This window comes from Komagataella phaffii, chromosome 2 (assembly GCF_000027005.1).
Source record: "Komagataella phaffii GS115 chromosome 2, complete sequence".
Lineage (NCBI taxonomy): Eukaryota > Fungi > Ascomycota > Pichiomycetes > Pichiales > Pichiaceae > Komagataella > Komagataella phaffii.
Window position 1 is genome coordinate 901,070 of NC_012964.1, and position 24,341 is coordinate 925,410.

At 42.4% G+C, this 24,341-nt stretch overlaps 16 protein-coding genes across 16 annotated transcripts; 9 read left to right on the top strand and 7 right to left on the bottom strand.

Annotated features, from left to right (window-relative positions):
• Window positions 1-12: 12 nt before the first annotated feature.
• On the bottom strand, window positions 13-708 carry PAS_chr2-1_0490 (Nitrogen catabolite repression transcriptional regulator; the record flags this gene model as incomplete). Its single annotated transcript, XM_002491356.1, has 1 exon — window positions 13-708. One exon carries the CDS (start codon window positions 706-708, stop codon window positions 13-15), a length of 696 nt encoding a protein of 231 aa, XP_002491401.1.
• Window positions 709-953: 245 nt separating this feature from the next.
• Window positions 954-2,585, bottom strand: PAS_chr2-1_0491 (uncharacterized protein; the record flags this gene model as incomplete). The annotated part of the gene is made up of 1 exon (XM_002491357.1): window positions 954-2,585. One exon carries the CDS (start codon window positions 2,583-2,585, stop codon window positions 954-956), a length of 1,632 nt encoding a protein of 543 aa, XP_002491402.1.
• Window positions 2,586-2,814: 229 nt separating this feature from the next.
• On the bottom strand, window positions 2,815-4,848 carry PAS_chr2-1_0492 (Protein whose overexpression suppresses growth defect of mutants lacking protein kinase A activity; the record flags this gene model as incomplete). The annotated part of the gene is made up of 1 exon (XM_002491358.1): window positions 2,815-4,848. The coding sequence occupies one exon, from the start codon at window positions 4,846-4,848 to the stop codon at window positions 2,815-2,817; it is 2,034 nt and encodes a 677-aa protein (XP_002491403.1).
• Window positions 4,849-5,945: 1,097 nt separating this feature from the next.
• Window positions 5,946-6,512, bottom strand: PAS_chr2-1_0493 (Essential NTPase required for small ribosome subunit synthesis; the record flags this gene model as incomplete). The annotated part of the gene is made up of 1 exon (XM_002491359.1): window positions 5,946-6,512. The coding sequence occupies one exon, from the start codon at window positions 6,510-6,512 to the stop codon at window positions 5,946-5,948; it is 567 nt and encodes a 188-aa protein (XP_002491404.1).
• A 170-nt stretch (window positions 6,513-6,682) lies between these two features.
• PAS_chr2-1_0494 (uncharacterized protein) lies at window positions 6,683-7,201 on the top strand (the record flags this gene model as incomplete). The annotated part of the gene is made up of 1 exon (XM_002491360.1): window positions 6,683-7,201. The coding sequence occupies one exon, from the start codon at window positions 6,683-6,685 to the stop codon at window positions 7,199-7,201; it is 519 nt and encodes a 172-aa protein (XP_002491405.1).
• Window positions 7,202-8,213: 1,012 nt separating this feature from the next.
• Window positions 8,214-10,898, top strand: PAS_chr2-1_0496 (Alpha-adaptin, large subunit of the clathrin associated protein complex (AP-2); the record flags this gene model as incomplete). Its single annotated transcript, XM_002491361.1, has 1 exon — window positions 8,214-10,898. One exon carries the CDS (start codon window positions 8,214-8,216, stop codon window positions 10,896-10,898), a length of 2,685 nt encoding a protein of 894 aa, XP_002491406.1.
• Window positions 10,899-11,097: 199 nt separating this feature from the next.
• Window positions 11,098-11,907, top strand: PAS_chr2-1_0497 (Single-domain racemase, possibly non-specific due to the lack of the second domain; the record flags this gene model as incomplete). The annotated part of the gene is made up of 1 exon (XM_002491362.1): window positions 11,098-11,907. One exon carries the CDS (start codon window positions 11,098-11,100, stop codon window positions 11,905-11,907), a length of 810 nt encoding a protein of 269 aa, XP_002491407.1.
• A 210-nt stretch (window positions 11,908-12,117) lies between these two features.
• PAS_chr2-1_0498 (Dolichol kinase, catalyzes the terminal step in dolichyl monophosphate (Dol-P) biosynthesis) lies at window positions 12,118-13,758 on the top strand (the record flags this gene model as incomplete). The annotated part of the gene is made up of 1 exon (XM_002491363.1): window positions 12,118-13,758. One exon carries the CDS (start codon window positions 12,118-12,120, stop codon window positions 13,756-13,758), a length of 1,641 nt encoding a protein of 546 aa, XP_002491408.1.
• Window positions 13,759-13,905: 147 nt separating this feature from the next.
• On the top strand, window positions 13,906-14,454 carry PAS_chr2-1_0499 (uncharacterized protein; the record flags this gene model as incomplete). Its single annotated transcript, XM_002491364.1, has 1 exon — window positions 13,906-14,454. One exon carries the CDS (start codon window positions 13,906-13,908, stop codon window positions 14,452-14,454), a length of 549 nt encoding a protein of 182 aa, XP_002491409.1.
• A 204-nt stretch (window positions 14,455-14,658) lies between these two features.
• On the top strand, window positions 14,659-15,423 carry PAS_chr2-1_0852 (uncharacterized protein; the record flags this gene model as incomplete). The annotated part of the gene is made up of 1 exon (XM_002491365.1): window positions 14,659-15,423. One exon carries the CDS (start codon window positions 14,659-14,661, stop codon window positions 15,421-15,423), a length of 765 nt encoding a protein of 254 aa, XP_002491410.1.
• Window positions 15,424-15,569: 146 nt separating this feature from the next.
• Window positions 15,570-17,492, top strand: PAS_chr2-1_0500 (B subunit of DNA polymerase alpha-primase complex; the record flags this gene model as incomplete). Its single annotated transcript, XM_002491366.1, has 1 exon — window positions 15,570-17,492. The coding sequence occupies one exon, from the start codon at window positions 15,570-15,572 to the stop codon at window positions 17,490-17,492; it is 1,923 nt and encodes a 640-aa protein (XP_002491411.1).
• Window positions 17,493-17,537: 45 nt separating this feature from the next.
• PAS_chr2-1_0501 (Plasma membrane protein that may be involved in osmotolerance) lies at window positions 17,538-20,204 on the bottom strand (the record flags this gene model as incomplete). Its single annotated transcript, XM_002491367.1, has 1 exon — window positions 17,538-20,204. One exon carries the CDS (start codon window positions 20,202-20,204, stop codon window positions 17,538-17,540), a length of 2,667 nt encoding a protein of 888 aa, XP_002491412.1.
• Window positions 20,205-20,988: 784 nt separating this feature from the next.
• PAS_chr2-1_0502 (Thiol-specific peroxiredoxin, reduces hydroperoxides to protect against oxidative damage) lies at window positions 20,989-21,519 on the bottom strand (the record flags this gene model as incomplete). The annotated part of the gene is made up of 1 exon (XM_002491368.1): window positions 20,989-21,519. One exon carries the CDS (start codon window positions 21,517-21,519, stop codon window positions 20,989-20,991), a length of 531 nt encoding a protein of 176 aa, XP_002491413.1.
• A 194-nt stretch (window positions 21,520-21,713) lies between these two features.
• On the top strand, window positions 21,714-22,307 carry PAS_chr2-1_0503 (Hypothetical protein; the record flags this gene model as incomplete). Its single annotated transcript, XM_002491369.1, has 1 exon — window positions 21,714-22,307. One exon carries the CDS (start codon window positions 21,714-21,716, stop codon window positions 22,305-22,307), a length of 594 nt encoding a protein of 197 aa, XP_002491414.1.
• Window positions 22,308-22,404: 97 nt separating this feature from the next.
• Window positions 22,405-23,154, bottom strand: PAS_chr2-1_0504 (Peroxisomal membrane protein; the record flags this gene model as incomplete). Its single annotated transcript, XM_002491370.1, has 1 exon — window positions 22,405-23,154. One exon carries the CDS (start codon window positions 23,152-23,154, stop codon window positions 22,405-22,407), a length of 750 nt encoding a protein of 249 aa, XP_002491415.1.
• Window positions 23,155-23,551: 397 nt separating this feature from the next.
• On the top strand, window positions 23,552-24,109 carry PAS_chr2-1_0505 (Subunit of the GINS complex (Sld5p, Psf1p, Psf2p, Psf3p); the record flags this gene model as incomplete). Its single annotated transcript, XM_002491371.1, has 1 exon — window positions 23,552-24,109. The coding sequence occupies one exon, from the start codon at window positions 23,552-23,554 to the stop codon at window positions 24,107-24,109; it is 558 nt and encodes a 185-aa protein (XP_002491416.1).
• Window positions 24,110-24,341: the final 232 nt, after the last annotated feature.

Consider the following 24,341-nt stretch of genomic DNA (forward strand, 5'->3'; position numbering starts at 1 on the left):
TGCTATTCAACTTTATGGTACACTCATACCCTTCTTGACCTCCTCTATCTTTGAGATTTGTTCTGCCCATTGAGCCAATTTTGGATAATCATTGACATCAATGTCCAAAAATTTCAGACCATAAATCCATGGGTAGGTGGCAATGTCAGCCAAAGACAAATGATCTCCAACTAAGAACAAGGCTTTGTGTGGGTTTCTTTCCAATCTTTCCTCCAAAACTGAGCAGAGACGGCGTACTTCGTCCAGATAACGCTTTTTGGCATAAGGGATATCTTCCTTGGTAAACCTCACAAAATGATTAGCTTGCCCTGTCATTGGTCCCACGCCGGCCATTTGGAACATTAACCACTCCAATTCCTCATAGTATTCTTTTGTTCCGTAAGCGTACGAGAATTTGCGGTCTTTGTCGTATTTGTCAGCCAGATACAGCAGAATAGCCCCAGACTCGCTGATCGAAAACTGATTGCCATTGGAATCAGCCTCCGTCAAAGTTGGGATCCTACCATTGGGATTAATTTTCAAAAACCAGTCTTGCTTGCTCTCATTCTTGGTTATATCCAGGGAATGGACATGGTAATCCAAATGCAGCAATTCCAACAGTGTGGAAACCTTGCGGCCGTTAGGAGTGCCAAAAGTGTACAATTTCAGGTAAGGAGCCTCCAATGCGGTCTCCTCGGGATTGTGTTGATCGAGTAAGATATGAACCATTTTTGTGGAGGATAACTTTCTTGCCGAACAAATTGAAGGGGAGAGAGTCTTCCTTAAATAGGTATTCCGGACGCACCGCAACATTCTAGAAAAAAACAACTTCCCCAGCATTTCGCAAGACGATAAAGGATGCGAATTCGGTATTATGATGTCACGTGGAGTAGCAAGATACTTAGAATGCATTAGGAACCACTGGTAATTATACATCATAGTATTATAAGATTATTAGTACGACGATTACTTGATTACTTTGGGAAATATTTCTCCTTGTAGATCCAACTGACTCCCACCAAGGGCGCATGGAATTTGTCGGCAAGTCGTAGCCAGGCGGAGGCCTTGTAGAGATCTTTCTTGCGGTGCTTGGATTTGTTCGACCAGATCATGCCCACCTCACACATTGCATCAACAATGCCCATGGAAGCTGAACGTTCTAGGAACTTGAGCCCTACTGCCTCATCCTTGGTGACACCAAGTCCGGTCATGTAACATTTTCCCAGCTCGTATAACGCTGAGGCAATTGGTTCTTTAGGTGAGGAGGGAATGTTTTCCGCGTTCAGTGCAAAGGGTGAAATATCAGGCTCTCGCAAGAACGAAGACAATGATGGAAAATATGATAGAAATATTTTCGTCAACCATTGGAACGACAGTACGTTATCTTTCCTGACACCGTCGCCGTATCTTAGGGCCAAAGCGTACAACATCATTGCCTGTTCGTTGCCCTCGTGAGAAGCCTTCTCCAATTGATAGGACGACTCTCTTAGCTTGCCACTATTTCTCAGTTTCAAAGCCAGACTGACCCTGTCCATGTTGGCCGTCTCTTGTGAACTTATGGATGAATGCGAATTAGAATGTTTATGGAAGTTTCTTTGGGTCGGAGATGGGAGGTCATCCGGATTGATATTGAGTTGTGTTGTTAAGGCCGCAGGTAGTTGGGGGATCGTGGCATAGTCGATGTCATTTGAGTCTAAAAATCTTGCTAATGTTTCCCTTTCATTTTGATGTACGTGTAGGTTCAAAGGGTTTTTCTTTGGAGAGGACGACACTCCTGGTTCCTTACTCATCTGGCCCGATAGACGCTTGAATAGCGGGGACCGTATCCTAGGCGGTGATGGGATGTACGAAGAGGAATCCGTTCCGAAAACGGTGAATCTTTTGCGCCTGGGACTTTCAATCTCTGGCTCTGTTGCGCTCTGGGTATCATGGTCAGTCATTCTCCAGGAATCTGGGATCGTCTGTGATTGTGACTTCTCATGAGAGAATGAAGTCTTAGAGTCCTCGCCGTACCCATCACTAGCCTCATCTTGCGAGTTATTACTTGACTGGTCGGAGTCATTTTGTCTGGTTTCTGGTTTGTAAGAAACACGATGTTCCCAATAGTTGTTATTACTGACGTGTGTTGGGTGGGAAGCAGACTCCAACACTTGAGCATCCTTCCAACTTGAAAGGTCGATCTTATTCGTCAGAGACTCTGACGTATGAAACCTCTGCTTCAACGACCGAAAGTTTTGCGCAGAAACGTAATTGTTTTTGGCAGTATCACGGTCGTGTTCATCATCCCTCTGTTTTGGCATCGAAACATCCTTCAATGTCGAGGTGGACGAGTTTGTCTGTGATTTGGCCAACTTGATCTTGTTCTCATCGTCATAAACAATAGATAGATTATCTTCTTCATCCGTGGCATTGTCGTCCGACCCGACCAAAGACTCCAGTCCAAGATGGTCCAGTAGACGTCCCGTGGTAGCTATCGTGTCCAGTGATAAATTACTGAGAGTGCTTACTGTTGATTCCCTCCGACTCAAACATTCGTCCTTCTGGATCTGCCTGATCCTCTCCAGCGTGCTCCTCTCAATCGCAGTAAGATTGGGACCATTATTCATACCCCTTTTTTAAGTTGAACTAAAAGCTGAACCTTACTTACTTTTCTGGAGGGGTTTCACCTACAAAAACCACACAAGACGCGATGCTGACATAATCTACCAGGACCCAAATTACGTGGTAAAGGCATGACAATTGAAGATAATATAATATATACAGCGATACTCTTTATTCATAGTTATGGATATTATTCTTGTTTCTCGTGTCTATGTATATTTAGAACAGATGACCTTAGTTGATGCACTGTAAATAGCAGCTTCCCAGAACATTCCAGTGGAACTTAATTAAGATAGTCAGGGCATTACCCAGTGTGGACAACTCCTGGAAAGTGACATCGGTGTTACGGTCATTTGCCTTCTTCTCTGAGGGCTGTGAAAGGTATGCAGCGGAGGATAGTGGTGCCGAAGAAGAAAACGAAGATTGTAGCAAAGACGTGTTCGAGGAGCTCTCAGAGGTTAGACGGATAAACTCCTCGGAAGTCAACAGGTTCTCGTCCTTCTGGAAGGAACTGAGAACAAGCGACTTTAGGCTAGAGAAGATTCGGTCTTCCAAAATACCGTACATTCTAGAGTTAGGTTGGGTTTGCTTAATTAACCAGTTGAAAGCAAAGGCAACCATGTCGTTAGAAGGGAGAGTAGTTTGGGCCTTTCCGCCATCTGACGTCTTCGGGTTGACAGTACATCTTTGGACAATAGTCAAGGCCAAGTCGTTGATGTTCTTTGTCCACTTGGAGTTACCGTTTTCATCGACAACAATAGCTAAGACTCGCTTCTTGAGATCATTCAAATTGTCGAATGAGAGCAACTCGGCCCTATAAGACAAGTTCTCATCAAAACGAAGAACAAGCTGCTTGTACAACAGTATACATAGTTGCAAGCAGGCAAGTTGTCTGATATCGGCTCTTAGCACAATTAGTTTGGAGTTGTCAAATGAAAGAGTGGATGGAAACTCGTTGACCATGTTGCGACAGCTTAAAAGGTCAATAATTGAATGGATGATGGTATATTGATGCAAGTTTTCAGATTTGATAGTGCCAGCCAATTTGTGATATGCCTTGGAGTACCAACCAAGACTGTCTTGAATAGATATTTTGTCTCTTTTGATCATTTGGTTGAAGTAGTCCTTCTCAAAGTCGATAGCTGTGGATATTAACAAGGGTTTCATGATGCGAATTTGATGGTTAGCCACATCCAACTTCATTCTCTCTAGGATTTGGAAGCTGTAGCCAAGACCTTTAATAATACTTTTCACATCGGCATCCCTTTCGAAGCAGCTTAACATGTTGTCGACAATGGAATCTCTTGTGGGAGCGCAGTTTTTCTTCAAAACCGATCCTAGCCATTGGAACATTGGACAGAGTTGAAGGGTACCATTTTTCAAGTTTTGGATCAAAAGTTCAATGTCCATAACGTCGATTATTTTCTGTTTGTCTTGTTGGGGCATTAGGCTCAGCAGAATGTCTCTGAGGGTAATAAAAAGGGTTGGCAACTTGGAAATGGCCAAGTTGAAGTTGAGATGTGACTCAAAATAGAGGGTGAGCTCTCTTTCGATGGACGACCAATACTTGTCGATGTGCAACTTCTTTCTTTTGCCTCTGTCTCCTTCTACGTTTGGACGGAACTGTAACTGGGGATCAAATATGATGTCATGGCGTAATTGTGGGTTCTTCAGGATCTCTTGCAGATCGATTTCTCGCAGACTTGACAAATTCACAGGAGGCAAGGGGTTGGTCAACAGAATGGAGCTTGTGATGTCCTGCACACTGACACCTGAAAACCGAGACATGGAGGCCTTGTTGTTCTCGCATTGGCTGAAAGTCTGATAGGGGATGTAGGGAACCGAACGAGAACGAAACCGCTTCTCTATAGGGAAAGAGTTTGTTATGGAGGAGGACGAAGTCTGCTGGTTGCTCAGATGAATGTTGAGGTCGTCTGTGTTGTTGCCGGTCTTTTGCTTTGTTGGCTGGTGGCCGTGGGAGCTGTGGGAGCTGTTGGAGACCATTTTTATCTTCTTGGTGTGATTGAGTAGCTGGTTTAATGTGCGTTTCTTGGTGGCGCAAGAATGGGTAGAAGAAGCCGACGAGACCGACGTGGTACTTGTGTTTGCGGAGGGAGCGGATGCGCTTGTTGATGGAGTAGAGTCTGAATGGGGAGGGCCTCCAGGGGCGGCAGATGATGTGCTGGTGGCGGTAGCAGTTGCGGTGGCACTTGAATTATTATTCGTCGGATTGCTAGCTAAGTTGTCGTTTTCCAAATGTGAGCTCATTTTATTGCAAATTCTTGCGAAGGGAGAATACTTTGCTGGGAAAATTCGCAGAGGGCAGCGTAGTTGTTTTATGGAAGGTAAAAGAGGAGAAAAGGGAAAAAGAGAAAGAGGTCAGATGCATTGAGGTTCAATTTCGATTTAATAAGTAAGATCAAGAAAGAAAAAAAAAGAAATGCTGGGGGAAGGAAAAAGAAATGCAGAGACGTTCCTTTTTTTTGCCGTATAATTTCAGTTGGGCGGGCGTCCGTTCGATCAAATTAGCCTGCGCGCGCGTGTTATCAGAAAGGACAAAGGTGATTGGAGGGGATGCGAGGCATAATGGGTAGCAATGAAGGGATACTGATAAGATGAACCCAAATTGTGGAACGAACGCCGTTGTGCGAGAGCCAGACGTTGGGAGAACAGTTGTGTCAAAGAGAATGAGGAAGGAATTCAAGTGAAGCTTCGGAACATCTTCCCAGAGAGCAGAGAACACCAGAGAAGATCTTTCAAAATCTCAAGAACCAAGATGTTATGAATCGACGAACAGTATGTAAACTGTGGTTGATGTTCTGGAAACGAGCCAATTTGGGCTCAAACACATTCTGTGCTTACACAGCTTAATAACTATGCTACATAATGTAGGGTAAGTTACTCATCAATTATTCACACACACACAAAAAGTGTCTAAGACCGGAACGATCAAAACCGACTTTTTCTTCGATACCGATACCTTGGGGACGCTGTGTAGATCCTGTTCGCCTTGCATTTTGCAGCTCAGTTAGTCATTTTTTTCACGACAACTGGGGGCAGCCAGAGGGGCTAAATAGGCAAAACAGCAAAATAGCAGCCTGGTTCAGTAGTCACTGTGCAATTGTAGAATGCGAACAAATGCAGCTGTATTGTTCTGTCCATGACCAAAATGTGTTGCTTTGGTTGTGTGTAGAATTTTATGTGGGTTGTGTGATGCCGGAGACCAAAGTGGTAATCACAACCATTCTCGGCAATTGCCAAATTGGGATTTGCTCTAATACCCGTTACAATTATCTCTCTATACCATTCTATGTTTACTCTCTAACAAGCCTCAAAATTGCTTTGTGGTTCTTCTGTGTTCACTCTCAGTCTAGCTCATTGCTTGCGCCGTCTGGGTTGTTTTCTCTCCAGCTGTTGATCCATTGGATGATTCGCTCAACGTTGTCGTCCATCGTTTCCAGGTCCTCACTTGACAGTTCAATGACAATCTCTGGAGCATAAGAATCTTTGGCTTCTTGCAGGATCACTTGCATTATTTCACAGTCAATATTTTCTGTGATCTTGGAATCGGGGTATCCTCTTTGAGAAAGACGATCAAAGAGAACAGAATTGTCGCATGTGACCACAACCACCAAATCAATCAATCTCTCTGGAAAGACGTCGCAGCAGTGCCAATCGATGATTTTACCGCCTTCTCTGAGATCTGGCTCCAAGGAGTCCACCAATTTATCCTCATCCACGATGCTACTGTCTCTCTCTTGGTCGAACCCGTCGATACAGCCTCTTTCTCTTGCTACTTTGCTGATTTCTAGATGCTGAAAGTGCGATCTCAACTCGTCGTTCAAGCTCTCGACCAAGCTCTCACAATGAGAGGTTTTACCGCAACCAGGAGTGCCTGTTATTATGATGTTCGGGTACAATCTGCTGGTCATATTTACACTGAAGGGGAAGAGCTGAGATAAGTTTTTTTTTTTTTTTTTTCACGTTCTTTACGCGACATCCAGCATTTATTTTCAACTTCCATCCAACATTGAACATCGTTTTCTTCCCTCGATAGGTACGTCTCCAACTAAACCATCCAAAACCTGACCAACGATCATTCATGTCAGCTGCAGAGTCAACACAGGAGTACGCCAAGGCGCTCTCCGAGGCCCTCAAAATGCCCAACAACGATCAGACGACACTTTTGATAGGAACAGAACTCAACATGTTGGGCCTCCCGGATAGTACTGGGCTGATTTCCAGATCCTTTACATCCCCATGGCTAGAGACTTCCAGATCACAAGTGGATCCAAATTGCAAGCAAATAGAATCGTTCAAGTTATCCAACTCAGAGCTTCCTGACCCTGCTATGAAGATCTCCACGTTCACGGACGAAACCCTGTTTTTCATATTTTACACATGTCCCAAGGATACGTTACAAGAGCTTGCGTCACGCGAGTTGGTGAAAAGAAACTGGAGATATCACAAGTATTTACAGGTTTGGTTAACTAAAGATTCCAATCACGAACCTGTGCCTAACGGATTGAACAGTGAGAGAGGGGTTTACATTTTCTTTGATCCGCATAACTGGGAGAGAGTAAAGAAGGAGTTTGTATTATTTTACCAGTCCATCATGTAGATGGTCTGGCTGGGCTGAACGTCGATATAGAAACTGCAGAGCTTTAATGGGGAGAGTAGTGATAACATGGGAGGCTTAGTGGAATCCTAGTGATTTGACTTCCGGGACTTTCTCTCGCCAACTCGTCTGTTGTCAATCATTTACGAATGTATAACTAAGAGGAAGGATAATAGTGACCAAAACGTATTATTTAATGATATATTTTTACCACGGTAAGGTTGTCTCCCCATATCCGTAGCATGGATCAAGAATCCATCTATTCTGTCTTTGCCTACCTCACGCCAGCCTCTCTCCTCTCACCTTGCACCTTCTGGCAATCAGCGAATTTCCTTGAACTGGCTCTGTTTTTCAACGAGAAAAATTTCAGATGTCCCTCAACAACATCATGTTCATTTCAAGGCTATTTGCTACCTCAAGAAGGTATGCCTCCTCTGTAATACATGTCAACAACAGAATATCAAACTCCTTTCCATTCGGGCTGTCCACGGCCAAATCGGTTTCTCCACTCAAATACATCGAACCTCAATCTTCACCAGCTTCCAGCATAGAAATGCTGCTAGACTCTGTCATGCGAAAGAGAAGACTGAAGATGAAGAAACACAAGCTTAGAAAGAGAAGAAAGGCGCAAAGAGCCATGAGAATTAAATTAAAGAAATAATCCATAACCTGTATATATACGAAGAGATACTATTCCTCAATTGGCTGTAGAGTTTTTGACTTTCTGATGGAGCAGGGAACTTCTGTGCTCGGCACATGTTTAGTACGGATCAATTAGTTGCACCTTTTCAAGTCACAACGTCACATAGTTCATGACACTGTAGATGTATGGCATCCTGTCCATCTGACTGCCACTAGTCTCTTTGAGCTCGCGCGCCTAGATGCACTGATCTCCCTTCTAGGAATCGGCCCTTCTCTCGCTCATCTCGTTCCTTTTGCCGGATCTGCCAACGTATTTCAAGAACTCGTTCCTTTCTCCGATCTCCCAGTTTATAGGATCCTTTCCCGTTCAAAAATGGCCCCTCAAATGAAAGGGCTGATGCAATTCATCTCAGACGTTCGAAGCTCCAAGAACGCTGCCGAAGAAAACACGCAGATCCATTCAGAGTTGATCAACATTCAAAATCATTTCAAAGACAAAAACCTGTCGTCCTACCAAAAACAGAAGTACGCCTGTAAGTTGATCTACATTTGTCTAAATAGCCAAAAAAAGGATAATGTCGTGAATTTAGACTTTGGCCTGCCGCATTGCTGTTCAATGATTGAATCGGAAAGTCTGAGTGAAAGAAACATCGGATATTTAGCTCTCCAATTGATATACGCATCCCAATTGGAGAACTTGAGTGAATTCAATTTGTTCTCCCATTTAGAAAGGAACTTGGATTCTCACCAAGAAGACAAGGTTGCCCTTGCCCTGCATTTTCTTGCCGGTGTTTATTACGATGAGTTATTCACTACTAATGAACTGGCGAAGATCATTGAGTTGCTCCTACAGTTGATCAGAGCTTCGAATTCCAGTGTCTTGGTCAAAAAGAAATCTTCTTTAGCCCTACTTAAGATTTTAAGAGACTCTTCAGAGTCGGTCAAGGTTCATGAGAGGTTTATTCCAAGGATCTTATCCCTATTAGACACGGACAACATTGGACTCATGATCTCTTTATGTTCTTTGGTCCAGCAAATCAGTAAACATAGACCAAAGGCGTGCATACCTGCCATTCCAGTATTGATTCAGAAGTTAGACCAGTTGATCGAACAGAAGGACATCGAATCGGATTATCTTTACAATGGGTTCCCATCTCCCTGGTTAATAGTGAAGATTATGCGACTATTGGAAACTTTGGTATCTGATAACTTTGAACAGGTTGATCAATTGCAAATAGAGCATCTTAACCGGTTAGTGAAAGACTCAATTGCTTTGGTCATTAAGTTATTTGATAAGAACGATAAGAATGCCAATCCTCAGTTCAAAAATTCAATATTAGCGGTCTTATTTCAGTCTATCAGTCTGGGTTCTTGTTTAGACTCTTCATTGCAGTCTATTAGCGTGGCTTTTGATGCTCTTGGGGGACTTCTTCGTTCTTCGGAAGTTAATACGAGATATCTGGTTTTGGATTCAATGATTAAGATTATTCGAAATAACCCTGCCAGTAACATTTACATTGAGAAGGAGACCTCTAAATATATTGACCAGTTCTTTCAATTTTTGTACGACAGAGATACCTCTGTTCGAAAAAAATCCACTGAGGCTATCTTCCTGTCGACAAACTCAAGTAACATTGTGATGATTGTGAAGAAGCTTTTTGAGTATTTGCCCAGATGTGACTACACCTTGAGACCTGATTTAATACTGAAAATTTCTATTCTGTTGGAAAAGTATTCTACAGATGCTACGTGGTATGTGCAACAAAATTTGAAGCTGGTATTTTTGTCAGGAAATTACCTGAAGGATGAAGTATGGGAACGCGTTGTTCAAATTACCATCAATAACGAAGACATTCAACTTACGACAGCTAGACTTGTCTTGGACTACTTGAAACAAAAAGAATTTCCCGAAACAATGCTGAAGATTGCAGCTGTGGTATTTGGAGATTACCATAGATATTTAATTCAAGTCCAATCCCCGCTAGCTCATGAGAAAGAGTTACTGAGTTTATTATACCACAAGTATTTTTACTGCTCAGTGCAAACTAGAGCCATGTTATTGACATGCTTTATGAAACTCTTTATTGCATACGAAGATCTAAGGCCAAGAATTTTAGACATCATTGAGAAAGAGACGTGTTCCATAGACTCCGAGATACAACAGCGGTCCGTTGAGTACTTGCAACTTTCCAAGCCACATAATCATGCACTATTGGCAATTCTTCTTCAGGAAAATCCCCCGTTCACTTTGAAGAGCAAGTTGTACTCGATTCCAAACATAGAGAAACCGCCAGTGCCACCTCCTTCAAGAAAAAGAATGCTGACCTCCAATTGGGAGGAAGGCTATTACAGATTGATTAATTACAACCAGGGTATTTTCTTCGAAAACTCGTTGATTAAAATTTTATTCAAGTGTGAGAAGGACAGACACATTCTTTCATGTCAGTTAATTTTCATCAACCAGGCTCCTACTGACATTACTGGTTTCACTGTGTCTATCGACAACGAAGCCACCAAGAATTTCAGTGTGCAAAACTTATCATTGCCTGACAGTGTAATTCCTTTGGGTAAAAGAAGTGTGCATAAATTTCAAGTCACCGTGAAGAAACCATTTGTGACGTCCCCGCTGATTCATATCTCATTTATGTGTGGAACTTTAACGTCATTAACTTTCAAGCTGCCTACCTGTCTACTCAAATGCCTTCATCCACAAACTTTGTCCTCGTTAGATGAGTATAGCTTTCGTTGGAACCAAATTGCAGGGTTACAGTATGGTGAGTACGCTACTGACGTCAAAGTGAAGCACAGATTATCAAGAGAATCGTTGTTAAGAATTCTTGAGAGGATTGGAGTATCATTGATTGATAGCTTTGATCCCAACATCGTTCTGGGGGCTGGAATACTCAACACTGAAGCATCCAACTACGGAGTGCTTCTCAGATTGGAGTTGGGTCCTTCAGATGCATTAGCATTCAAACTGATAATAAGATGCACTGGTGATAACATTTCACACATTCTGGTGACCACACTAGCTGATTTATTCAGCCACGGTGTATAAGCATGGCCTTCTCAAACTACAGTTGAGCTGTATTATATAAGATAGTTCCTCCCATAATGATCAATTTGATCACTGCAAAAAGACAATACTACATAGAGAGTGCTGAATCCGATTAGAACTTATCATCTACTTTGACAGAATATACCAAAGTCCCCTACAATGTCTTTCCTCTCCTTCTGGGATTCTGGGCTTTTCTCGAATGATTCAATCATGTGAATATTTTCCTATGCTTAAGCACTCTGTAAAAAGATTGATCCTCCTTCGAACGATGTCTAACTACCCTAAAGCGACTGAAGAAAGATCTAAAGAGCTTTTAGAGAATGTTAATCATATATTGGACCAGATAACCAGTGTAAAGTCGCCCAACGGGAGGCCTGTCAACTTGGTTTGTGTGTCTAAGCTGAAACCATCAAGTGATATTATGGCACTTTATGATGCTGGCTTTCGCCATTTTGGAGAAAACTACGTTCAGGAACTGGTTTCAAAAGCACAAGAGCTTCCCAAAGACATCAAGTGGCACTTTATTGGTGGTCTCCAAACCAATAAATGTAAGGATTTAGCTACCAGGATTGATAATTTGTATGCAGTGGAGACAATCGATAGCATCAAGAAGGCGAATAAGTTGAACAGCAGCCGTGATGCATCCAAACCTAAAATTAACGTCTTCATCCAGGTGAATACTTCCGGTGAAGAACAAAAGAGCGGCATATCCTCTTATGACGATCTTCTCGCATTGGCCAAGGTGATCAAGAATGATTGCCCCAATCTCACTTTGAAGGGTTTAATGACCATTGGGTCAATTCAACAATCTACAGCAGCCGGTGAAAGGAACAAAGATTTTGACCAGTTGACGGCACACAATGAAAAACTAGAATCTGATTTAGGAACCACGCTGGAGCTCTCCATGGGTATGAGCTCAGACTTCGAGCAGGCTATAAGGCAAGGGTCTACAAGCGTTCGTGTTGGTAGCAGCATATTTGGTGCAAGGCCTCCTAGAAATGGGCATTAGAACGCTACATAGAGTGTACATATTTGGTAGGACTGTTCAAGATCAGGTAATATTTCAAGGGCTCTAGCCCGTTTTTCCCCCGGTGGTGGATGTTCCCTACCAGTCGATTTTGTTCCAGCCTCGAAAGGAGGTACCTACCATATTTTTTTATCAAAGCCAGCCGCCATAATCTGATCCACCTGTCAAACTATTCCTTCTGCTTATTCCAAAATGGCAAAGAAAAAAGCGGCTGCTAAGCGTCCCAAGAAGACCCTGCCGCCTGCATCGTCGAAGCCTTTAAACTCGGGGGAGAATCCTGACGAGAGCCAGGCAGAATATTCCGGCCTCCCTCCTCCACAACTCAGCTTCAAATCAGCCATTGTGGCCGAGATGACCTCGGTGATAAGTAATGGAATTACCATTAACAAAGTTATCCAAGTTCTTATCTTGGCCTACATTGCGAACCTGCTCTATGTGAAACTCGATTTGAACTTTGACTACGATTCCAAGGTTGAAATTGGGATTGGATTTCTAAGTATTCTGTCTTCAATTTTGATTATTTACGTTTCCAGAAAAAGAAGATGGAATACAGGAGTGGAATTGGGCTCTATCGACAAGGACGATCCAGAAAAATGGGTTGAATTGCCCGAGTTTAACCTTATTTACGCAATTGTTCTGCCCATTTTTGTCACGTACATAGTTGATAAGCGATATTTGGGGGTCAACTTGGTCAATATACTGTTGGTGATCGACATCCCAATCGCCTTTAAGATCCTTTTGGCTCTTTCAATGGAACAGCAGGTTCTTGATGAAAGTGGGTATCTGAATCAGGGGTTTGTGACTACCAGGAACAACTTGTTGATACCAGTAGCTCATGTTGGATTTAGGGAATTACTAGGATATTATGGCGGATCATCATTTTCAAATACAGAAAGTGAACTCTTCTCTACTCTGTTTGTCAATTTGGTGTTATTTGTTGACAAATCCAACATCGAGCTGTTTATTTTGGCCAAATTGACTCTTGCATTCATTGGTTCATTGGTCATTTGCACTGCATTGTACCGAGTTCTCATACTTTTTTCACCAAAATATGTTATTTCGTTGATACTGCACCCGGTTTTCACTGCTTTGGTGTACTATGGATCGGTATATCAATTAGCTCCGGTTCTTGGTAAACACCCATGGGACTACTTGGTGAATGATATCATGAATGAGCAGAGGATTCATTTCCTTTATTCTTGGTTGATTCTACTGGTGGTAGTGGTTCCTCCAGTTTTCTACTTTGTGGATGCGATTCCTTTAGATTTTAGAAGAAAAATATGGCATTTCACGATCCTTATCATTTTGAGTTACCCCTTAAGTATCGATCCTTCATTTTGTGTTATAGCACTGGGGGGTGTCTTTGGGCTGTTCTTGGTGGTTGAAATTTTAAGGAGCACCGAAATGCCCCCCTTTGGACAAATTCTGAGCAGAAATCTTGAGAAATTTCAGGATGAAAGGGATAAGAGGGGCAACATAACAATCTCCTACTTATACTTGGTGCTAGGGATTGTTCTTCCGGTGATGTTTGATGGATCCAGTTGTGCGGGATTGGTTAGTTTGGGATTGGGAGACTCCATGGCCTCTATGGTGGGTAAACGGTATGGTTTGGTGAAGTGGCCTGGCTCTAACAAATCGGTTGAGGGAACGTTTGCTTTTATCGTTGTGACCTTTTTGGGACTTTTAGCGGCCAGAACCTTCTTTGGCTATCAATTCTCTTGGGAGATCTCCTTCATCGCAGCCGCCCTGGCAGGCGTGTTAGAGGGTATAAGTGATTTCAATGACAACATCATCATCCCACTAGTCGTGTTTACAATATTGCATGGTCAATAGAATGGTTATAGTCTCTTAATATATAGAAGGATGTATATATAAAAAGTTGACTAACTATATAGAGACGTTTTATACTAAAACTGATATCTAAAGTACTACTCATTCGCTACCCCAAACTAAACCTTGTTGGTGGAGCAAGTTGTGTGAATGGATGACTTTGCCAAGCTCAAATTCATCGACTTGTCTACCTTATGCGTTTCCAGGAATAAACACCTGAAGCTTCCCGAGCAAAACTCTGGGCAACTGAAATTTTTTGAGAAGAACCAGCACTTCTTTGATGTGCGAGTGTATGATGACATCGCGTGGAACAATTATCTCCTAGAAACAATTAAATCAAACACCGACGGAGTAGTTATACTATTTGACTGCTTTTTAGAATGGCACAAGATTCAGCCGATGTTTCTGAGGGGCTCCCAATCTAATCATTTATTTGTCGTTTCGGAGTTTACTGCAATTGAGGAATTGTCGAACAAACTCTCCAAGTTTGAAGATATCTTGCTCAAACTGGATGTCGAGGCAAGGAAGTTACCACTTAAGGGCATTGTGCTAACCAATATGTCAGTTTATTACTGGCAATCAAAAGATAACGGTAAAAAGACCTGGTTTTCTGTGGTTGACCAATTGGAACGATTGCAGGCCAAATACGGGTGCACGATTATACGTGGAATGTGGGACTTTACCTCTAAAAGGGAATAAACGCTACTGCCTGCAATTAACAATGTCTTTTGACCCTTGTTCATTCAAAAGCTAAGGCTACACATCCTTCTTGCTACCTTTAAACTAGAAGACACTATTTCCAAATCAGGAAATAACATGTCCACTTTTTTCTTCATTCTTCTCAAATTTTTTTTTTTCCCTTTAAATTCTTCTCTCTAAGAAAGATCCCTAAACCCCCGATCAATGTCTGAAGAACAATCAAAAAAGGAGATCCTGGAGCAAGTGGAATTTTACTTTTCCGACTCCAACCTACCAAAGGACAGATTTTTATACACTACAGCGCAGGCCAACGAAGGATGGGTGTCCATCTCCGTACTGGCCAACTTTACCAGAATGAGAAAGTTCAGACCCATCGAGCTGATCGTTGAGGCTCTGAGAGAGTCTGAAAACCTTCTAGAGGTCAGTGAGAATGGAGAAATGGTTCGCAGAAAGGTACCATTGCCATCAAGAGAGGAACAGATCAAGATTGCCCAAAGAAGCGTTGTTGTGGAAGATGTCCCAGAAGACGCAACTTTGGAACAGTTACAGGAATTTTTCAAAAAGTATGGAAAGACCAATCAGGTCAGAATGAAGCGAAACCGTAAGACCAAGGAATTTTTTGGAAAGGTTATTGTGGAATTTTCATCCGTTGAAGAACAGAAAGCATTCTTAGAGGCCGAGCCGAAGCCAACTTTCAACGAGAAAGAATTAAAGATCACTTCAAAGGTCGCCTACGACGAATCCCGTGAATCAAAGAGAACCGCTGGTTTCAACGGTAGGGACAAATCCAAGGGAAAGAAGAGAGTTAACCAAGACGACGATGAATCCAACAAGAGAGTTAAGGACGATAAAGAAGTGGAAGCCGACAAGGAAACCGCAGACGATGCTGCAAAAGAGGCCGGAGAGGATACAGCTACAGAACCAGAAAAGACTGAGGTCCCAGAGGAAAACAAAGAAGAATCAAAATAGAATAATGTGTACGAATATAATTCCCGTTGTTATTACTAAAATCTGCTTATGTAATGGTCAATAGTTGACATCTTACTTAGGGACGCGCTTTGAAAAGTAGACGCGTCTCTTCGTATTACTCATTGGTATTCAAACACCAGTAAGCCATGACTGTAGGATCAGAAATTCTCTCCAAGTTCGGGAGGAAAGCAGATGATCCCCTCATAATACAGAAATGTGAAGATCTGATAGGAATATTCAATTTTTCCGTGGAGGAGCTTTTCATCAATTGGGAGTCCTATGTTCTTACCAGTGCTAGCGATGTCAATCTTCAGCTATCCCCAGAGAACTTGGAAAAGCTGAAAGATTACTTACAGCAGAAGCTGGTGCAAGCTGCAGCTCAAAAGAATAATAGTGCCACTCCGATGATGAAAAACAAGATAGTTAGGCCGGTTGCCAGAGGAAATATCAACGGTTCTAGCCCTCTGATGGGGCTGAATACTCCCTCCACTCCAGTCAGCTCTCATAAGAAAAGGAAACTTGTCACCCCCAGCAGCTCTTCGGCGACCCCATCAAAGCATCCTCCCAGCTCTTCACCAATAAAGAAATCCGTTCAGGTTTCAGGAAAGATCATTGAATCATTGAATGATCATATTCCTTCCATTGGTGGCCTCCAAAATGATACTGATCATACACCAAATATTTCAACTTCGAACGTCACACTAACAGCAAATTTTGATCCTAAGAAATATCAATTTAGAACCATGAGGCAGAAATTACTAGACACGGCAGATGTCCTGGATGAACAGATAGATTCTATGGCAAAGACTTTGCAAAAACATCACAAAATTGCAGAATCGGATTTTGGAAACCCTTGCATAGCCTCCCAGTTTTCTGTATATTGTTGTGGAAGAATTGTGCCTGATTCTCCATTTGCTCCAGTTGAACTTCGTCTGAATCCAGATTCGTTGTTTTTGGAGACTTCAAGGTTAGGTGGAATTGGGCAGAGAATTTCTATTGATGTTCAATCTTTAGCAGAATACTCTTTCTTTCCGGGTCAGATTGTTGGTTTCAAGGGAAAAAATCCAAGCGGAGAACGCTTCATCGTAGAGCAAGTGCTGGACATTCCATATTTAGGGGCCCCAGTCAGTAACAAAACTGAGTTATTGGAGTACAAAACTAACCTCGATGGATCCTCTATGAAAACCACGGTTCTGTCTGGACCATATACTCCTTCAACAAAAATTGACTATTCTCTATTGGAAAGTTTTGTGCAAAAACTAAACACCGAGATCAAGCCTCATTCCGTTATCATGTTTGGACCATTTCTAGATATAACCCACCCTTCGATTAGAGATGGTTCTATCGAGTCGGTTCCAGAGCTCCAGGGAAAAAAAGTGGCCACTCTAGACAATTTCTTCAGAGCTGTGATTACACCCATTCTGAAGAAAATAGATTCTAGAATTCAGGTGATTTTGATTCCTTCAACCAGGGATTCAATCAGCAGTCATGCTGCTTATCCGCAAAATTCTTTCGAACGCAAGTCTCTACAGTTGCCCAAAAACTTTAAATGCTTCCCGAACCCATGTTCTTTTCAGTTGAACGAATGCCTCATAGGCGTCTCTAATTTGGATTCTTTCAAAGATATCAAGGACGTGAACAGAGGTAAAATTGGAGACTTGAACAGATTTGATCGTATAGCAGACCATATTCTTCAACAAAGAAGATATTATCCGTGTTTCCCAGGGTCTTTGAAAACAAGAAAAGGCCCTGATGGCACTGTTGAGCATATATGTGGTGCAGATCTAGATATGCCCTATATGGGACTGTCAGAACTCTACGACGTTCTTCCTGATGTATTGATAATTCCTTCAGAGATGAGATATTTTGTTCGGGTTGTGAAAAACGTGGTAGTCATTAATCCTGGTTACTTTTTAACAGGCAACAATGCTGGAACATATGTAACTCTGTCTGTGAAACCTCCAAACCCTGAGGTGGACGATGATGACCTCACCTGCATTAACGACGACGATCGACTATACATTCATAACATCTGGAAGCGTGCCCGAGTAGATATAATCAACGTATAATAATAATATTTGTCTTCTACAAAAAGATCTGATAAAGTTATGCATCTAAAGTCCTTTCTTGAAAAGTTTCTTCAGTGTCCTGTGTTTCTTGGAAGGGGTGCCTGAATTCTCTGAATAGCTGGAAGAAGAGTTGGTTGTCTGTTCAACAGCATCGCTTACTTGACGAATTACTGGAGGCGTGCTAGTGATTTCCTGTTCCGTCTCGGTCTTGCTTGCAGTGACTGGTGGATCTTCTGCGATTGGAGCTTTTGCGGTTGGAGCTTCTGTGATTGGAGCTTCTGAGGTTGAGGCTGCTGCTTTTGGTAATGGAAGAGAGGTCCTGCTGTTCATATCCTTAGGAATTGTAGCTCCATTGAGAACCGAACTGCCGACCTTATCTGCAGCATGAATATTATCATCAATAGTGCTGACCACTTTATGTCCAGTTTCCTCTTCCTTGGCAATCACAAAGTTGTCATTAACACCGAAATCAGGGTCTTGCTTTAAATTGGACTTGGATTCTTCAACGGAACTCGAGAGTTTCTGCGTTGAGGGAACGGTTGCATTTGTTTCTATCGAAGTTGATACTGCCTTTGGCTCTTCATTGACTTTGGTCCTTTTCTTCTGGGCTGAGCTCAAATCTGACTGTAATTCTACGCTTCTAGTTAAAACATCAGCAATGATATTGGAAAAGTTAGATATTTCCAAGTTTGAGTTCTCATTAGTCTCAAAAAATCCTGGTACTGTTTTGTTTATGAGCTCCTTTCTAATAGTTGGATCGACACTTACAACGTCTCCTCTGTCGGTCAATCGCTCAGAATCTGTTGAGGAAGCAACAAAAGACCTGATGACGTATTCAGAAATGTTCAACAAAAGAGATACAATGTGTTCAGTAAACAGAGTAATTCCAACGACTTTCCACCATTTGATTTGCCCCAAAGCTGAACCAGATACAGAAGAAACGAGCTCTCTATTGTACATCAGAGATAATGCAGTGGATGTCACTGCACTGAGTACGATCAGCCATCTAATTATCAAATCCCAGGGGTAAATCGAGTCTCTTCTTTCCGGAATAGGCACACGTCCAATCTTCAGGGACAACAACTGGAACTTGTAAATAAAAGTTCTAGCGACAATAAAAATAAGAGACACGATTGGGCCCAGAGACCAAGCAGGACCAAACAACACCAAGTATCCAAATTGGATAATAAGCGTTCTGTAGTTGGTATCATAACTGATTTCTGGAAGAGCAACATAAGACCTAACCAAGGTCAGATAATCGTGTTCTTGCGGAAAAACCTCATTGTCTCTCTTTTCAATGGTCTTGTCAGACGAGGCAGGTTGGCTCAAAAATCTTGTAGCAATGTTTAATCCAGCAGGCACTACAAATTCTAAAACCAAGGCAACGATTTGGTTGGTCAATATAAAGTATTGGAATTGGCCGTTCAATCTGAACCTGTTGACCTCAAAGTTTTTGTCCAATACTGGAATTTTGTCACTAACATAGTAATGGATGTTGGAGTGAATGTGAGGAAGCAGGCTGTTGACTTTGAAACCAAAGGGAAGGTACACGAAAGCACTAATCAATAATGGAACATAACTTGCAGTAAAGTTAAATGCAAACAGTTTGATCAATTTCGAGTTCTTAAGTGAAGAATTGTTCGGATGTTGTTCCCAGTTTAAAGATCGGTCAATTATGACATTGTAAATAGCAGCGATAATTGGTGAAACTCCAACAATTAAAGCCGTAGGAACAAAGCTTAGGAACTTTTTAAAGGGGCCATCGTAGATCTCGTTAAGAAAAATTTCAATAACAAAGCATCCAATCTGTGCAAGTAACAAGACACCGGTGGATAGCAGAGCAGCAGGGACAAAAGCCAATTCTTTCAGAACGGTCTTGTACACGGGAACAGATGGCCTCTTTTGTTCCAAAGCATTGAGATAACTAACATTGGTAGGTTCTGTAAGGCTGATATTTCTAACATGAAGGTTCAGAGCCAACTTTGATTGAAAAACGTACCAGTAAAGATAAAATGCTATAGAAGACAGCAAATTGAAGATCGTGAAAACCAAAGAGTATCGTCCCAAGAATTTGTGGGAGAGGATGCCTACAAAGCTGGTTACTATAAGCCAATTGGTGTATTTGGACAAAAATTCAAAGAAAAAGGCAACACTCAGGCCAAACTTGGATCGAAGGTAATCGAATGAAGAAGAATCGTAAGAATCGGCAATTTTTGTCAAATTCACTCCGTACTCCTTCAGATCATTAACATGGTCAGCCAAGTTTCCAACAGCGGTGATTGACTTGACAAATGACCAATCACCAGAGCCAACAGTAATCCCAGCACCACCTTCAGAAGGGTGCTTGGTTAAAACCTCATAGATAATTCTTGCCTTTTCGGCATAAGAGACCACTGTACCCTTTTCCAATTCCTTATAAGAACTGAGTAGTTTGAGATCATTGGTGATACCATATTGGTAATCAAGGGCCAATGAGCTGTTGACGTACTTTACCAAGCTGTCCTCTTTGACGGAGACAAAAACCAAGATAGAGTTCAAAGTGTTCTCTCTAATCTGGAAGTCGAAGGATTTCTTCAAAAGGGAGGCCAGAAGCTTCTTCAAATCATCTTGAGCATTCTTGGTGGGGGTAGCAGTTTTAGCATCAAATGGATAATTGACGTCTAGAACAAAGTCGGGATGGAAGGCTTCCAACGGGATCTCCTGCGCAGACATTGTTTGTATACAGGACTATAAGGAACAACAGTGAGTTAATAAGCAAGTTGCACTTTTTTGAAGCCTAATTGAGAGGGAATGAACAAGTGGTTACTTGCTAATTTCGTAATAATAACGCCTGGAATGGAAAGCGCGGAGAAGCATCAAAAAACAAAACGCTTGTCAGCAGCGCAGCGCTAAAGCTCACACGCGCCTTAGGATCGTGGAACGATTAGGCTGTCTGTGCCCTTAGCAGAACGATATGGAGGGAGGGTTTCTTCGTACAGACCAGACAGGGGCGATGTTTATTGAGGACAATTTTGGAGTTGAAAGTATGGAGGGTACATGATTTTACAGTACTAACGAGTTCAACTGAGTTGACCAGGAAGAGACTACAGAAAGCCGTTTCCCTTTTATTGCGTGTATGAATTGGCAATGGCAGTTGAGCTGAGACAGGCTAAAGCAGTCTTTTTTGAGAGCTGATGTAAACACACCAGGAGTAGTTCACTGCTACGGGGCTGTCAGATAACTGTGGCTGAATGGTAGATATTGCCATGGTTTTAATACCAGATCAATGGCAGGTACAGGCATACTATTTCATCACCCAGCAATCAATGTTAGGATGCCATTGCAGGAATGCCCTGCTGATACTACGCGCAAACTGCCTCCAGTTTGGTGTAGTTTGCTAACCACAGCAGAGGCCAAACAGACATAACGCAAGTTAATACAGATCAATAAAAACATGAGATCAGAACCTACAGTATCAATGAACAACATCATAGACTATTCTTACTAAGTAAACACATTACAATGCCTTTAAAACGCTGTCAACAGCAGAGACCTTAAGTCCAGTGTTGTCTGGTTCAACAAAATCCTTGGCGACCTTACCATCGGAACCAATGATGAGAGCGCTTCTCTTGGAACGATTGTTACCAAAGACAGCGGCAGAATCAAAGTCCAGGTCCAACCCGTGGATGAAATCACCCTTAGGGTCAGCCAAGAAAGTCACTGGAACTTCAGTCTTGTCAATGGAGAAGCTCTTCAACAATGTCTTCTTCCAGGCATTGGTCACGAATGGGTCATTGACAGACACAACATACAGATGGTTGATGTTCTTGGACTTGAGGTCCTTGAGTCTAGTCAAATAACCTGGAACATGGGTGTCCGAACAGGTGGGTGAAAAAGCAGCAGGGACAGTGACAATTACGGAGTTGGGCTCAATGGAGCCAGACTCGAATTGGTCACTTGGATCCTTAACGAAAAGGGTGGTCTTGGGAAGAGATTGTCCGACTTGTACCATTCTTGCTGAATTTGAGGAAAAGTATCTTCTAAGCATCTAGAATAAACGGGATGGGCATCGAAGTTAATTTATAGGGAGGAACTTTAGCTTTGACTTTGCTCCGGCATAACTAATGTTGGGATGTAGTGGGGAAGGGGCTGTTTGCGGTATTGCGTAATGTGTTGATTATGTAATCATAAGTAACTTAGATCTGTCATTAAAGTGATGGCTGAAAGAACAGCTTGGCTGCGATGAGTATGTTCCTCTCTGTGTTTGTTCGGAGACTGGGAAATTTGGCGCAGTACGTTAACAAGAGGAAATTGTTAGATCATGGCTGGATTAAAGCCGACAAATTGTTGGAACCGCCGTTTAACAAGTTTTACAAGGTGAGCTTCTCTCGGAGTTCTGGGCCCGGTGGGCAGAAAGTTAACAAAACTTCAAGTAAAGTGACCTTGACCGTAGACCAGAACCAATTTTATCAGGGCGTCAAGCTGCTCTTGCCCCCGGATGAATTGGTGAAGCCGTCAAGTGCTGTGGATGAAAAGCAAGTTCGAAACCAATTGCTGTCACTTCTCTGGGCAAATAACAGGTATTTGAAAAGTCAAGGGTTGGTGATTCAAAGTGACGTCTACAGGAGCCAGTCGGAGAACTTGAAGGAATGCTTGGACAGGTTTCTGGGTGAATTGCAGAATGGTTTGAAATGTCTGGGTCTACTAGACAAGGAGACCAGTGAAGAGGATAAACAAAAGTGGGAAAAGCGTCATCTCCTGAATAGAGAAAGACGGCTTGCAGAGAAGAAGAAGCATTCAGAAAAGAAAAAATTGAGAAAGCAGGCTTTTTGGTGATAATTACAACTCCCAAAGTACATAGCACTATCAAAGTACACAGAACTAAACAACGAACAGAAAAGTCAATCCCTTAGACCATTTTTCCTACATCATTTCATTCATTGATGTATTTTCCCTGCCAGACATCCCTAATTCCTATCAAGGAGGAAATGACACCGGCCAATCCAACCTTCTCATCTTTGTTTTGTAAGGCAAAGCCGTTAAGAGCGATATAACCATCCAACAGATCCCTGATAAGAGTTATTGTCGTGCTACCAATCAGTTTGGATTCTGACTCGATTAAGTTGATGGTCTCCTTGGAGACTGTTTGTTCTCCCTCCTTGTCTGAAGTGACAACCAGCTCTTGTTTGAGAGAGGCCACTTTCTGTTGAGACAATCTGATCTTTCTCAGATCATTGACTGCTCCACCGACAACGGCGACGAACCAAAATAATGAGGCCAGTTTTTGAACTTGAGGCAGTCTTTTAGTGGAGGAGATACCGAGCTGCTTGAACCAGGAAACAGAGTCCAATGCCAGGTAGACAGCGTAGCCGAGATCTCGCAACACCTGTGAATATCTGGTGACCTTGTCGGTTAGTTTATTGTCAAAAGTTGCCGAAGCAGATTTGAGGTGGTTCAGGGGCTTGAGGAATCTCAGAGCCTTCCTGTTCAAGGTTGCAATAGCCTCTATTCGGCGTACTGTCTGGGCAGTAACAATTGAATGTCCATTCTTGATCAGGTAGAAAGAGACAAACTTGGTTAAATATTGCAACAGACGGAGCAATTTGTCTCTACCTGCCGAGCTGTCCAGATACTGGATAACCTTATCCAGTGTGGGGTGGTAAACAACAGTGTCTAAAACCATGATTAAGAGAAAGTCCAAGTCGAAGCCAAAAGTTTCAGTATCAGTTTCTTTGATGTAAAAATTCCGATTCCACTTCGAAGTTCAAACGGGATTTACCATATATAAAGGGCTGGCTCTGGACCAGGTTATGTTGTGGGGTTCTACAGCAATAGGCTAAAATGCGGTCCTGATTAAACTTTGGGGTGGTTCTGCTAGGAGCGAACGGTAAGTTCGTGGTGCATGTGAGAGGGGAGGGCAGTTAGAAACTTGCCGAAAGGCAGAGCCAATTGTTAGGGAAGCGCGGGTAATTTTAACGTGTCTTATTTCTACTGTCACGCTGGTTAAGGTTTTTACATCAGCATCTGGGATAAACAATCTCTCGTTGCATCGCATAACCAAATCCCCTTTGATACTCATCATGGGCTACTACGACCTTGATGAGATACTGGCGGACGGACAAAAGATACCGTGTCGGTTTACGATTTCTGTGCCGGGCCTCGGTTATTTAGAGAACAACCCGGGGAAGCCTGTGATTCAGAACACCAAGTTGGACCTACCACTGTGGTTGGCAGAGATTCTGGCAATTTGTGAAATACAGAGCGAACAAAATGACCCAAAAGAAGATCCAGATCAACCAACCTATTTCATTGAGCTTATCCAGCCGGACTTTTACAGCTCCAAGATCATCAATGCTATCAAAACCAATGCGTTGAAAATCGATTTGCATCAATTGTTGCCCTATTTCTACAAACTGTCAGTGAAATGGGGAAGCATGTTTAATGACACAGAACTGATGGCTATTGTTCAAGAGATGTTCAAACAGAGGGCATGTGCCATCAACGATTACTCGTCAGATAATAACCATTTGCAATTGCTAAACTCAGAGTTTGGGCTGCAATTGGATGAGACTGAACGGATGTTGTTCCGTCAATGTATAGAGAGTCACAGAGACCTGAAAACCTGGCTCAGTTCATAGGTGTGTATATTAATAAACGGATGGAAGAACGGTCGGTTAAGTTTGCTCTTTTCAACCGTGAGAATAATAAAAAAATATCGTCACAGACAGGATTCGAACCTGCGCAGGTAGAACCCAATGCCTAAACTGCTTTCTAGCGAATAGCAGGGCATCGCCTTAACCACTCGGCCACTGTGACCAAAGACAACAAATTCGAAAAACATTAACCTAAATGGAGTAAAAAATTAATTAA